The following is a 13,253-nucleotide window of genomic DNA, read 5'->3' as shown; positions in this document are numbered from 1 at the left end:
CCGAAATTGGCTATTCGATTTTCATTAAGAAGAGACCGGTTTTGTGACGATTCCAAACATGAGTTTAAATGAATCACAAGGAACGGATATACTTCATCGGAATTTAATCGACGTCAAAGTTGAAACAATTTTGCCGAAATTTAATCGACAACGAAGATATATGAAATTACAACTAAAGTACGAGAATATTAAGTTGCGGAAAAGATAAATTGAGGAAACTAAAAGCTAAAAAAAAAAAAAACATATTAGTTTTGTGATTGATTGAATGGGCTTTACAAAGAGTATACTTCCGGTTTTTATACAACTATGAAATTCAAATAAACAAATAGCTTCCTTATGACGATTAGTAGAAATTACTTCACGAACACTTATCCAAAAGAAATTTCACGAATCCTAGATTAATAGATACGGACAAAACCACCCATCGGTTATCTTCTTGTCGAATGCTCACCGTCGTATCGATGACTTTGTCGAGAAATATCAAAGCTCTCATTGATAAATTCACATTATTGTGTTGTCGATAACTTTGTTGGCGAGCTATCGATTCTTTTCAAGTCATCGGTACTTCCGTTCATAAATGACCAACCTTCCATCTCATCTAGTAATTCTATCACTTATTGATAATGGCTAAAAATTGATCATTTTTTGGTGTAAACAAAATCGACGTCGCGTGGTCGTCGCCAAACACGAATCGTTAGACTAGAGTTTCGGCCTTTGCAAACGAACGTGGGTGCGGCAAGTCCCTTCCTAACTAAAGAATCGCAACTCTCGATCTGTTTCAGCTCGTCGCGAGTCTCTGCCCTGATTTCCTCTGCTTGGCCCATGAAATGCAATTCCCTGGTCGGAGTGAACTTCCATGAAAGCGGCGACGTTTAAGGTCATCGAGAAGAAAAGTCGACGAGCACATTCTGGGTTTCGTAATGGTACCACGACTTACGGGTTATATGTACATTTACCGATCTATCTGATAGAAGTGGCAACATTTTGGAAATTAGCATGTGTAAAATCAATAGAACGCGGGCTTTTCCAATTTTCCAAATTCCTTTCAAAAATTTTATCTTAGGTTCCCATCGAGTGACGTCGAACATGACGCTTCTTGACGTCAAACATGACACTTCATATTAAATGTCTTTGAGCCTAGCATGCTTCTAGGGACAGGTGTTCAAAGTTGATTTAGGTGACCAACTGATAAGGGCACAATTAGTTGATTAATCATGTTAATATCATTTTCAGAGACATATACAACAACTTATGCTAAGATCCCACTAGCGGCACACATGGACACCCGACCTAATAAGCAGATTTTTGAATCATTGATTCGCATGAGGAAAATGTCAGATGAACGGCGTAGAACCATCATCACGGATCGGTCACCTGTGGCCATGCTAATTAGACCATTCCTGTCGTGGTATAAGTAGTCGCGCTGGTAGTCGGACGGTCGCTCGTCACGGCTTCTTGAATTGGGTCATTCGACAAATTTCGATACCGAATGCGGCAAACGAGGTGCTACTTTGTATTAAGCGGACGCGAAGAAAGGGACGACACCGTTTGAGATTTGCCGTGGAAGGGTTAGGTGAGATTAATTAGCGTTAAGTGCATGGGAGTGGGACAACAGTAGGGTTTCGTGAAAACTAACAATAATGGAAGTCACGTACACTTTGCGAGAGGACGACATGCGAAAGATACGAGCCTATTATTATACCCTACCGGCCGTACGGCCTTATTCTTAATTAAGGCAGTGCCCTTTTGTTAATTGTCATGGCCCAATATACAGTAGTAGTAGCCAAATGGCGGAACCGGCCAACTTTTCTCTTTTTCTCTGAAGCCACCCCACCCACCTTCTCCCGCCCCATCTCCCGCTCCCTCTCATTTTCTCTATTTCTCCATCCTTTACATTTCTTCGTTGATTTCGTGGATTAGGGATCAGCAAGTCGGATCAACTTTTCTCTTTTTCTCGAGAATTCTTACATTCCATGTTGGGATACACTTAACATGTATAAGCAAAATAAATAAAAAAATGCAGCGGAAATAGAATTCATACATGTATCTCCGTAAGTGTTATTCAGGTGTTTCAATCAAAAATCATCTAAACAAAGAGGGTTAAATGGATTACCTCTCATAATGTGTTCAAAACGACTTGGTTTAGATGTTTTTCAGTTTGAGCCCCACAAGCATGGACCTCTAGTTCAGACACACCTTCAATCGCATGACGAACGGAAGAACGAACTCGTGGATAGTCACTAATTATTCCAGCAATCTCTTGGAGATAATTCTCCGCCCTCTTGATTTTTCGGTGGCAGCACTCACAAAAGAGAGAAATTTTCTGCTCTCTCAAGAATACATTGGACACAATTGGGAGAGAAAACCATTTTTCTCAAGCACGCTATGCACTAATCTGCAACTGTTGCCGATTAATATCTAATTCTGCGTTCACAACACGCTCGATCAGCGGGGGCTGCTCATCATGTAGAGTTGCGCAACGTGCACAATCAGCAACCGCGCAAACCGCGCGTGTGCACATGCACACGGTCAGCAACTACTGCTGACCATGTGCGTGCACTTATTTTCTTTCTTTATTATTATTATTATTATTATTATTATTATATAAACAAAAAGGTACATCACTAGCATGTGTGCATTTTAGACATGTTAATATATGTCCACTTTGTTCGTCCATGTGCAAATGCACACGCGCTCATGACCAAAAATGAAATTTTATTAATTTAATTTCAGCTCGACTTAATTTGATAGCAGTAATTGCAAATGTCTTTCCCATTAGACGTCATCATGTATTGGTTAAGGTATGTGACATCTCTAGGTTCATCATTAAGCTGATAGTAATAATTGCACTAACACATTAATACTCTCAAGAAAATTGATTGTGCCGATCAACCTCTAGGTTCTACAAACTATTATTGACATCTAGCAATATGTTATGGTTATTCAGACAGTGTGAATACTTTATTAACATAATGAACCAATCGGCTACGGGCTATAGTGTAATTCAATCGATATGTCTTACTATGTCTCGATCAAACAAAGATTATGGGATATTTGCCAAACCACTAATTCGATCATATACACAAATCTAATCGACATGCATTTTTATACGAGACAAACATTTTATTCTTGGTTACAAACCCAGCCAAGGATTTCAATGCAATGCCATGATCAAATCTCATAGGACATCATTATGGTACCTTGCATGTAATAAGGAGATAAATTCCATTTTGCTCACACATGTAACTTCGTATGTGAATCAACTATGACCATCAAGTACATAGACAGATCAACGAACTGCCAATATGCGCACATGTGAACTACAATCATCCAACACACAAGTCAACACTGTGCCTCGGGTCTAAAGATTATTTACACAAGACTAGAGCATGAACTATTAGACATTGACCACGCTAAAAAGCTACCATATTGGTCATCGTTCTATGCGTGTCAAGTTCAATGAACTTATATGATACAAGTATCTGTGTTCTAACTTGAGCATCACAATATCCAATTCCTTGTGAATCGTCATTCCCAATTACTTAATTGTGAAGTTAAGAACAAACCGGTCTCAACAGGATTATTAATATCCACTCAATAATCCATCGATCGGGAACAATTTAAAGATTCAGTTTAACTGTGAATCCGTCAAACATAAATCTTAATGTCTCAAGAAAAAGTCCAGTTACCACTGATCTTATGGAATTATTTATATATATAAATAATTGGACAAATAAATAAATATATTTTTGCCATAATAAGATTAAAAGTACGACTGAAATCCCAACATGTTACTATTACATGGTTACTTTACGGCATACTTCTAACATCTCCCACATCTCGAAACCAAGCTTTAGCCATTTAAGGCGGTATCAAATGCTTTTCGGCATCATCAAAGAACAATCCACCTTATTCCTGAGGACAGCTTAAACCTATACCTGAACGAATTTTTTGGAGCTTATTCAAACATGGAAGAGGGTACTCGTGGCTCGTTCCACTTGGAAGGATGCGCATTCCCTCGGAACTCGGGGCCACCCGTTCTGAGTTCTCGCGGTGAAGCGGACGAATCGCCACTCGAGAAATTGGTTGGAAAAAGCTCCAAAGCTTGTCTTCAGGTGCGCTGTTGATAACATTAACGCGTTGTCTTGTTTTGGTTTTATCAAATGTCTATTTAATTGGACTGACGTTGAATCGACGTAACTTGTCCGTCTCTGTGATTACTATGCGGGTATGATTCACGCCTCGTTTGGAGAATCCTAGGTCCTGCACGAGTATCATGCTCATCGGTCTTTCGGCTTGGTGCTAAAAGTCTTTCGGGAGCTCAAAGAAACAGCTTCGCGGGCTCACAAGTGCCGTGTCTTGTGTGAAAATGCTCCTCATTAGAAGGTACATTCCTTAGTCTCGCAAGAGCGTGTGCTCTAAACGCTGTCTGTCGAAGTTTATCCCATAATTGTCGCCATTGGCGCGGGATGAAGAAGGATATACCGATTCTTTTCATGACCATAGAATCAAAGCGGGACTCTTCTCAAGCAGCGGCAGCTATAAGCCGACGCAATTTCAAACTCCTAGTGATGACAGTCTCCGAACTAGCGTAACTTAATAAAACGAAAGGTAAATATTGAAGAGTGCCTCGAGCACTTGTTAAAATCTTATCAAACGTGCCTTGGAAATTTTAAAAATTCGCCATTCGAATTCGAAATAAGTGTGGCATGGTCAAGATTAGTAATTTTCTCATTTGCGGAAGTGTCTCGAAAACTATTTTTTTTTTTTTCTATTAGTTAGCTTGAGTAATTCCCCCGTGGCGCTTGTAATAACCTCGAAATTAGGCGTTATTAATAAGAAACTAAGTGGAGACGAGACGACTCTCAAAGACGACGAACACTTGGCTTATTAGCTGGGGCTCGGTTGGGGACAAAACCCGATCGGACGACTAGATCCCAAACAGCTACGGCTGTCTCGCAAGACGACACCCCGAAGAATCTTCGACATGTCGTGCCATTAGTTCTCTTTGATTCCAGTTTATCACGATCATCATAAACTATGCCCCACTATGATTTCTTATAATATGTACTTTGTTTAGCCCGAAAATCAATCACCACAAGCACGCCTATATAAATAGGTCACCACCCCAGTATCAAACTACGTGAAAAAGGAAAAACACAACCCAGAAAAGGAATTCAACACTCGAGATCGATCGAGAGCGAGAGAGAGATTTTGAGTGCAATAATTTACCAAATTTGTTATCACGATGGAAGCCTCAACCGACAAGGACTTCAAGATCGGAGAGTGCCAAGGCCAGAAGGTGGTCGATGGCGAGGTGATGCCCCTCGTCCTGCTCCCGCCGGAGCCTGCCAGAGGGGACGCCGGGTCGCTCGTCGCCGCCCTGAAGAAGAACAGGGAATGGTTCGACCAGATGATCATCAAGAACAGCGCAGTTCTGCTCCGCGGTTTCGACGTGAAGAACGCCGAGGACTTCAATGAGATTGTCGAGGCTTGTGGGTGGGAGGACATCCGCTACATCGGGCCCGCGCCGAGGACTCACATCTACAAGCGGATTTGGACTGCGAACGAGGGCCCGCTGTCGGAGTTCATATACTACCACCATGAGATGGTTCTGGTGAGTGACTAAGTCAAAACATCCATCGTGACGAAAACATCTTTCACAGTTCATACATCATTTGGCTTTTTGACATAGATTTCACTTTCATACGCGCCGGCAAACTCTTTTAATCTTGAAGTTTCAAGATACATATCCAACATCGAGTTAGATTGATTCGTCACGTCACGAAAGTTGGATTCGCCGCATCGCTGGCTCTAGTTGATTTAGTTTATATCTTAGAAGAAATCCGAGGGCCGATCAAAGGGAGCCCTTCTCACGGTTGAGTAATCTAACAGAGTGAATGGAATGCATCAGGATTCAAATGGGAGTGTCCGACTTTAACTTTTCTTACATGTTTATTCATTCCATCACCTCAACGAATTGAAATGAAGAGTATTACTCTTCAATAAGCAATTGTATCCACAATGATTGACAGAAGTATGTCCTTTTTCTAGTCTACATTCTCCTTGTCCGTTAGAGAACAATCAAACACTAATTAAAAGCTACGTGCAGTAAATGTGCGTTATAATTCAAGTTCATAATTTTTTAATTGAAATTGACTAGTTCTCTATAGAGAGTAGACTTCAGCTTACCAAGTTGGCAGAAGTTGTTTTCAATCGAGTCACTCTTCTGTTGAGTGGTGACCAAACTAAATAGGAACTACTTATAAAACGAACACCAACTACTGTGGATGCAACAGTTCAAGGAAAACCCCAAGAAGGTGATACTGTTCTGCGAGGTGCCGCCGCCAGAGGGAGGGGAGACGCCGTTTGTACCGAGCTTCCGGGTGACGGAGCGGATGCTGGAGGAGTTCCCAGAGGAGGTGGAGGAAATGGAGAAGAAGGGGCTGATGTACACCTTCACGGCCCCGAGCAGCAATAACACTTCCTCCATGAGGGGCCGCGGCTGGCAGGATGCTTTTGGCACGCCTGACCCGGCCGAAGCCGAGAGAAGGTATGCTCTTAGATACAGTTCGTGATTATTTCCGTATTCTATTCGTCATCACAACAAGGATTAATTTTCGCAGACTATAGCTCAGTAGCGGGTACAAAATTGAAGCAGGAAGAAATTAGCATTGTTTTCGCAGAGGACTTTGATAGTTTATACATAATCTGCGTAAAATGAACTTCATAACAATTTTTATTATGTATTCAAAGCCCGTATAAATCAAATTTCACACAAATTGTGTCCTTTATACGAACCCTTTTCGCAAATATGAGTTTGGGTTGCAATATGTAATATTTGAGGCTTCTACTAGGACCCCTGTTTACATAATTTGGATTTTCACACGATGGATAAATTGCAGCACACCGAAAACGCCAGCATTTATCTAATTTTGATTTTGCTTTTTACGAAAGCTTAGCGAGGGAAATTGCAATTTCATTCCACTGCGAATAATATTTTGAAGGGTTAAGGCCATGGGAATGGACGTGGAATGGCTGCCTGACGGTGGACTGAAGACGATAATCTGCCCACGACCCCTCACAAGGGTGTTCGAGGGAAGGAAAGAAAGGAGGATGTGGTACAACACCGTGGTGGGGATGCACGGGAAGGAGATCAGCTCGGCCACGATGGCCGATGGGACCGAGATCCCAGACCACGTGGTGAAGCGGTGCGGTGAGATCCTCGACGAGGAGAGCATCCAATTCAAGTGGGAGAAGGGCGACGTCCTCTTCTTCGACAACATGGCCTTGCTTCATGGACGTAGGCCATCGCTCCCACCAAGGAAAGTTTTGGTGGCTACTTGCAAGTGATCTGGTCCCGAGTGTTTCTTGGGTGGAGTCGTGCTCTGGAAAGCTTTGAAATAGGTTACACGGAGCCAGGGGAAAGTGGAATGAACTAGGGCAAAGCATGAATAAAAGTGATCTGGTTATTGAAGTTATACTATCTATAATAATGGCCGCGAGCTGTCGCCGCCACCATCCGAGCTCCCACGTCATCCCTCCCCCTCGCAACTTGGCAGGGGAGGTGAGGATCCCTGATGTGAGGTCTTCCGATCTATAAATGAATTTTTACTTTATGAAATTCCCATTGCTGTTCACTTCCTCTTCTGGTGTTTATGATGGAATTTGATATCCATATACAAACTCTCCTTGTGGAATGAAAGAGCTCCAAGAGCTCCACAAGGTACGTAATTTTCGATCGTGTTGAAAGATCTCAAACGCTAGACAAGTCACAATTTATCTCTGGAACTATTTTTCATGGCAGAATGCTCTCAAATGTTTCGCTTCCATGTTGTTTAAGAGATTAGTGTCTCGTAACCACGCGAGAGAGGGAAAATGAAAATGGCCCCTCGGATTTTTCCTTCACATGACATAGGCGAATATGAAATGAGACACTTTGATTGCGCAACGTCTTCAAGTTTTAAGACGTAATTCTATTGTACAAGACTTTTTATGACTCAATCACACTTTTAATGGCAATGAAAATATTAAAGTTTTCGTTTGATGGAATGGGCCTAAATGAAAACTTAAATGACCCATGTGAATGAAAGAAATATTCTATTGCCTTTTATCGTTATTGAGTTCGCTGTGTATATCACTATTAACTATTGCGTCTTCCTCTTCATCACATAACAGTTTTGTTTCTTTTTATATGGTTTTACAATCCAAATACTTTACCAACCCTAAAACGGTCTTAACAATTTAAATATTTTGCCGCAAATTGAAATTGGCCGTCTTCATTATTTTCTTTTTCTATTGATTTTCTCATAGAGACCAATTTTGCATTAGCTGAGTGGGTTTAGTTTTCCAATACTCTTATATTTCTGGAAGTAGAGAATGTAGTCCCGTAAGTTTATCTTTGTTGCTTTTTCAAAAATTTTAAGGTAAACCTCTCAAAAACCGTTTGTGAAATTTATCATGCACACTATAAATTATCATCAAAGTCCAAGTTCAACCCGTCACAATTAAAACTCAAACTCCTCATCTTCAATTCAATAAACAAAGTGATCTTATAAATGAACGAAATCCTACTTCAGAGCTCTGTCCCCTTTCCACTTTACATAAGACCCGAATGCATTAGCTGTCAAAGTTTGAATTCAAAAGGGCTAAAAAATGTGAGTTGATCAGCTTGTACTAAAGAGATGAACTTGCGTTTAAAAGGTAACAATCCGTTTGCTAACTTTTGAAAATCTACGATCCCAACATTGTTTTTTTTAGTATCGAATCACATATGTAAAACAATTGGGAAATAAGTTTGTAGCATGTGCAAAAATCGAGTCAATGGAATATTAGATGAAAAAGTTATTCCCGGTCAAAATTTGAGCAAATTTAGGTTAAAGAAAAATATTAGTATTCAAAAAATTTCCCAATCACATGATTTAAATGTGTCCTCTTGAGCTTTAGAATTTTCTAATATCCATGTTACTACAATCGGATTCCAATCCATGTTACTACAATCGGATTCCAATTAAACAACATGGCTCTTTTTCCGGTCAAATTATTTGAAATTCATATTCCTACACTATTTTTGAAAATCGAATCACATTTTTTAAACAATCTAGTCATGCGCTTTTTGTATTTGCAAAAATAAAGTTTAAAACGCGGCTTCCACTAGATGTACAGCCGATGAGGCATGATGAGAACATGAAATGATCGAAAAGCACCGCTTCCGCTAGACAACGGTGGTTGCGTGACTAGGTGACCAATGTGGGAGTTATGATCTTCTTGTATGTGTATGTTGTGCTTTTCTTCAAATTTGCACCAACTAACGCGGGCGCGGCATAGGCGAATGCCGTTTTGGGTGAAGTCCATGGAAGTAAGGATAGAAGAGAGTGTGTGATGGATGTCAATGGATAAATGCGAATACAGGAAAGAATATGATCAGAACCAACCCATACAAAATATCACTGGCCGAGAATAGAGGGCTTCTTTGTATTGATTTTCTCAACAAGACCAATTCTACATTAGCTCGGTGGGTTTAGAATTCAAATACTCTTATATCTAAAGAAATAGAGAATTTAGTTTTTATCTTTGTTGCTTTTCCAATTTTTTAAAGGGTAAAACTCTCGAAATATCATTTGGGATTTTATCTTACACACTATAAATTATCTCCTCAATGAAACTAAAATTTATTTTTCTAATGTCAAATGCATATTGATAATATTATGTACCTAATATAATCAAGTCTAAATTCAAGGACCTCACAATTAAAACTCAAACTCATCTTCTAAATCCTATTTCAAAGCCCTCTCGCTTTCAAAGTTTGAATTCAAAAGGATTGAAAATATGAATTGATCAGCTTGTTCTAAAAAGATGAAGGTTTCGTTTGAAATGTATCAATGTGTTTGGTTCAATTCTTGGAAACTTGCGACTTCAACACTATCTTTTTAATATCGAATCACATAATTGAAGCAGTCGGGTCATAAACTTGTAGTATGTGCAAAAATCGAGTCAATGAGATATTGGACAAAAAAGTTATACCCGCTCAAAGTTTGGGGAAAAGGAGGAGGAGGGAGAGGAGGTATTGAAGAAGCAGAAGAAATGGGTGTTGCAGAAAATGTTTTTATCTTTTATTACCAGTTTTTTAGTATTGTGTCGCTGTGTATATGATTATTACATCTTCGTCGCCATTTTTATGTAACACTTAAATGTTACCAATTTCAAGTCTTTGTCAAGGATCGAGGGTTCCGTGAGACAACCGGTTGACCACATTGCCTGAAGGAATAACAAGACTTGAAGTACCTAGGTCATCTAGTATAAATAGATGTCCGAGGTCTCGCGTCCTGTAGTCGATGCTTGTCGGGCTCCAGATCTAGCTTGCCAATGGTCGCACAATGCCAGCAAGCTATGCCCAAGCAAGATCTGTTTCACCTTGGGTCAAGCAACGTAGGTTGTATCTTTGGCTAGCGAGCAACATACGTGATCCTCATGATGTGTGTAGGCAACTTCCAAGCTGCCTCCTTCGGTGGCAGCCCAGACCTTACCTATGCGATCCATTGAAGCTGATATCAAGTCATAGCAAGCATGACGTGCTTGCTTTAATCCATATAAGGTTTTCCTCATTTGGATCATCCGACATTCAAAGCAATACAAAGTATTATCTGATGTTTGTCTTAAAATGGCCCAACATTAGCCCATATGGTCTTAGAATCCAAAAAATCTACTAACCCTAAAATGGTCTTACCTATTCAAATCTTAATACTCTTATATCTCTAACAATAGAGAATTCAGTTTAGTGGGTTCATCTTTATTTCTTTTTCAATTTGTTTTAAAGGTAAACTTCTCGAAACACCATTTGCGAATTTCTCATGTACACTATAGATTATTTTCTCAATGAAGCTAAAGTTTGTTTTTCTAATGTCAAATGCATATTGTAAATATTCTGTGTCTAGGTCATCAAAGTACAAGTTCAAAGACGGCACAATTAAAACTCAAATTACTCATCCTCAATACAATAAGAAAAGTCACCATTTAAATCCTACTTCAAAGCACTTTCTTCTTTCTGATCACTTTACATAATTTGTCTTCGCTGCATTTGAAACAGATCAAATGCATCAAGACTCCAATCATATAAAACAGAAGCATCCCATGTTTCAACACTACCTCGACTCCGCCTTATAATTGCAATAGTATCAAATGGCACATCCTCGTAACTGAAAACTTCCATGTTGTAATTCATTTGAAGTTTCGATAACATAGCCGGGTTCGACTGAATCACCAAAGTGACTATGGGTCTCGAGCTCATGAATATAAGGGTGTCGAGATATTATTGATTGTTTCAAAATCTCCCTGTTCACTTGAATGCTCAAGAAAGATGTCAGGTTGGGATCACGTCCGCGCCCATGTTCCCTAAATGCAGTTCGGGTGGAGAGGATAGTGAGAAGGCGAGACTGAGGCTAAGACTTGGTCCTAGCACTTGGCAATCTGCACGTTGACATGCTAGAGCTCCTTGGTAACCTATGGCAATTGGCAAAGGGGAGACGGTGGATGTATGAGCAGCAACCATGGATGGGGTGCTGCCCACATATTAGACTCGAAGATAACCGACTGCCTGCTTGAGATCCAGCTGACTTTGGTTGAAAATAAATACTTATTTTTGACGTATTATTTACTTGATTTTTGCACTTACGAAAAGCCTATGAAGCAATGTTTTTAATTCATCAAATCGAGAAAACTTTTGAAAAATTATTTCATGTGATTGTTACACAAATTTGAGCAATCTTTTGACGAAGCATAATTTTTTTCTGTCCAATGTCACTCGATTTTTGCATCTACGAGAAGCTCTTAGTGTCATACTGTTTGTTAGGCAATTTTGTGAAATCACACTCAAGATACAGTAAAGTACACACTTGAAATTCTCTAATTTGAATAATCGTTTGAGTAAGAATCTCTATATTTTCCTAAATCACGGAAGAAAATTTTTGATTCTTGAAATCCATCCAATCGTTATGCTTTATACAATATTCTTATTCTCATAAAGTGACGTGTGATGGGCTAATTTATGATTAGAGAAAAAGTTTGAATATAATTAAACAACATGCACACTTAAAAATTCTAACTATGACTCGCTTGATTAATTAGAAACCTTCACATTGTAATGAATATCGTTTCACCACATAAAAGTAAGCACGACAATTTAATAAAGAAAAATCATGATTGAACAAGAGAATTTGCACTTTTCAATGTAACCCAGCTTCAAAAACACTGTTAATAGCATCTGTACGTTACAATTTATAATGAAGATAGTTTCAATAATCACACTGCATCGCATACGAGCTAAAAGACGTACTAGCATATAAAGATTTTAAGTTGGCTCCTTTCGTTTATTGTTGAGGTGCCTCTTATAATCATATTAAAAGAAATTCAATCCTATCTATTAGATTACTTTAATGAATGAAACTTAGTCAACTTTGTACATTTCCAAATAATATAATCACCGCGAAAAGAGCTTTTGCTGGCATGATTGTTAGGACCAAAAAGGGAAGATGAAACGGATTGAAGAATGGCTGCAACAAGATAGTGGATCGCATGAAATTTGACCCTAAGGTACTAATGGAAAGATAAACGAGACGTGATAGCTTGCATCCCAATCCAAACCTCTAAAAGTGACAATCAGTACATCTCAGAAATCGCCTTCAAAACCCACCCCTAAAACTTCAGGATTAACATAATTGGTTATGATATTAAATTTTCAATGCAGAAAAAACTATATGTCACGTATTCAAATTTCATTAACTAAATAGAAATTACTATGGCTTAGGAACTACTGGACATACCAAATACAGGAACTTAATTGAATTATGGGTCCGTAAGTTGTTCTATGAATCGTGGGGTCCTCCTAGCTACCCCAAATTGGAAAATAATGAAAGAGATGTACCTTTCCAAGTAAGGTAGGCAATTCACTAATACATGAAAATGAAAACCATAGAATCATGTCCCAATGATTTTGAATAGAGAGGGCCTTCACTTTCCCTTTCTCCATTTTCTTCCTCGTAATCATATAAAAATCTTCTTTTTCTATAGCACATTTAATATTTTATTGTATGTTGCAAGGAACGTGTGTTTATCTTTCTCCAAAGTCATGAGAAGCGTGATTGAGGACCTCTCATTAAGAGTAGACTTGGCTGGCTTTGTATGTATGCATAAGATATGCATAAATGGTTGAATAACCTGGTGAAAAAAGGTCACACTATTCTATCATCCAAACAATG

General features: G+C 39.2%; 1 protein-coding gene across 1 annotated transcript; it reads left to right on the top strand.

Annotated features, from left to right (window-relative positions):
* Positions 1 to 5,161: 5,161 nt before the first annotated feature.
* Positions 5,162 to 7,563, top strand: LOC115727558 (clavaminate synthase-like protein At3g21360). The gene is made up of 3 exons (XM_030657792.2): positions 5,162 to 5,617; positions 6,300 to 6,553; positions 7,008 to 7,563. The coding sequence occupies exons 1-3, from the start codon at positions 5,249 to 5,251 to the stop codon at positions 7,351 to 7,353; spliced, it is 969 nt and encodes a 322-aa protein (XP_030513652.1). The 5' UTR covers positions 5,162 to 5,248; the 3' UTR covers positions 7,354 to 7,563.
* Positions 7,564 to 13,253: the final 5,690 nt, after the last annotated feature.

Source organism: Rhodamnia argentea, chromosome 6 (genome assembly GCF_020921035.1).
Source record: "Rhodamnia argentea isolate NSW1041297 chromosome 6, ASM2092103v1, whole genome shotgun sequence".
Classification (NCBI taxonomy): Eukaryota; Viridiplantae; Streptophyta; class Magnoliopsida; order Myrtales; family Myrtaceae; genus Rhodamnia; species Rhodamnia argentea.
Note: the sequence above shows the minus strand (reverse complement) of the source record. Positions and strands in the feature narration are given on the sequence as shown.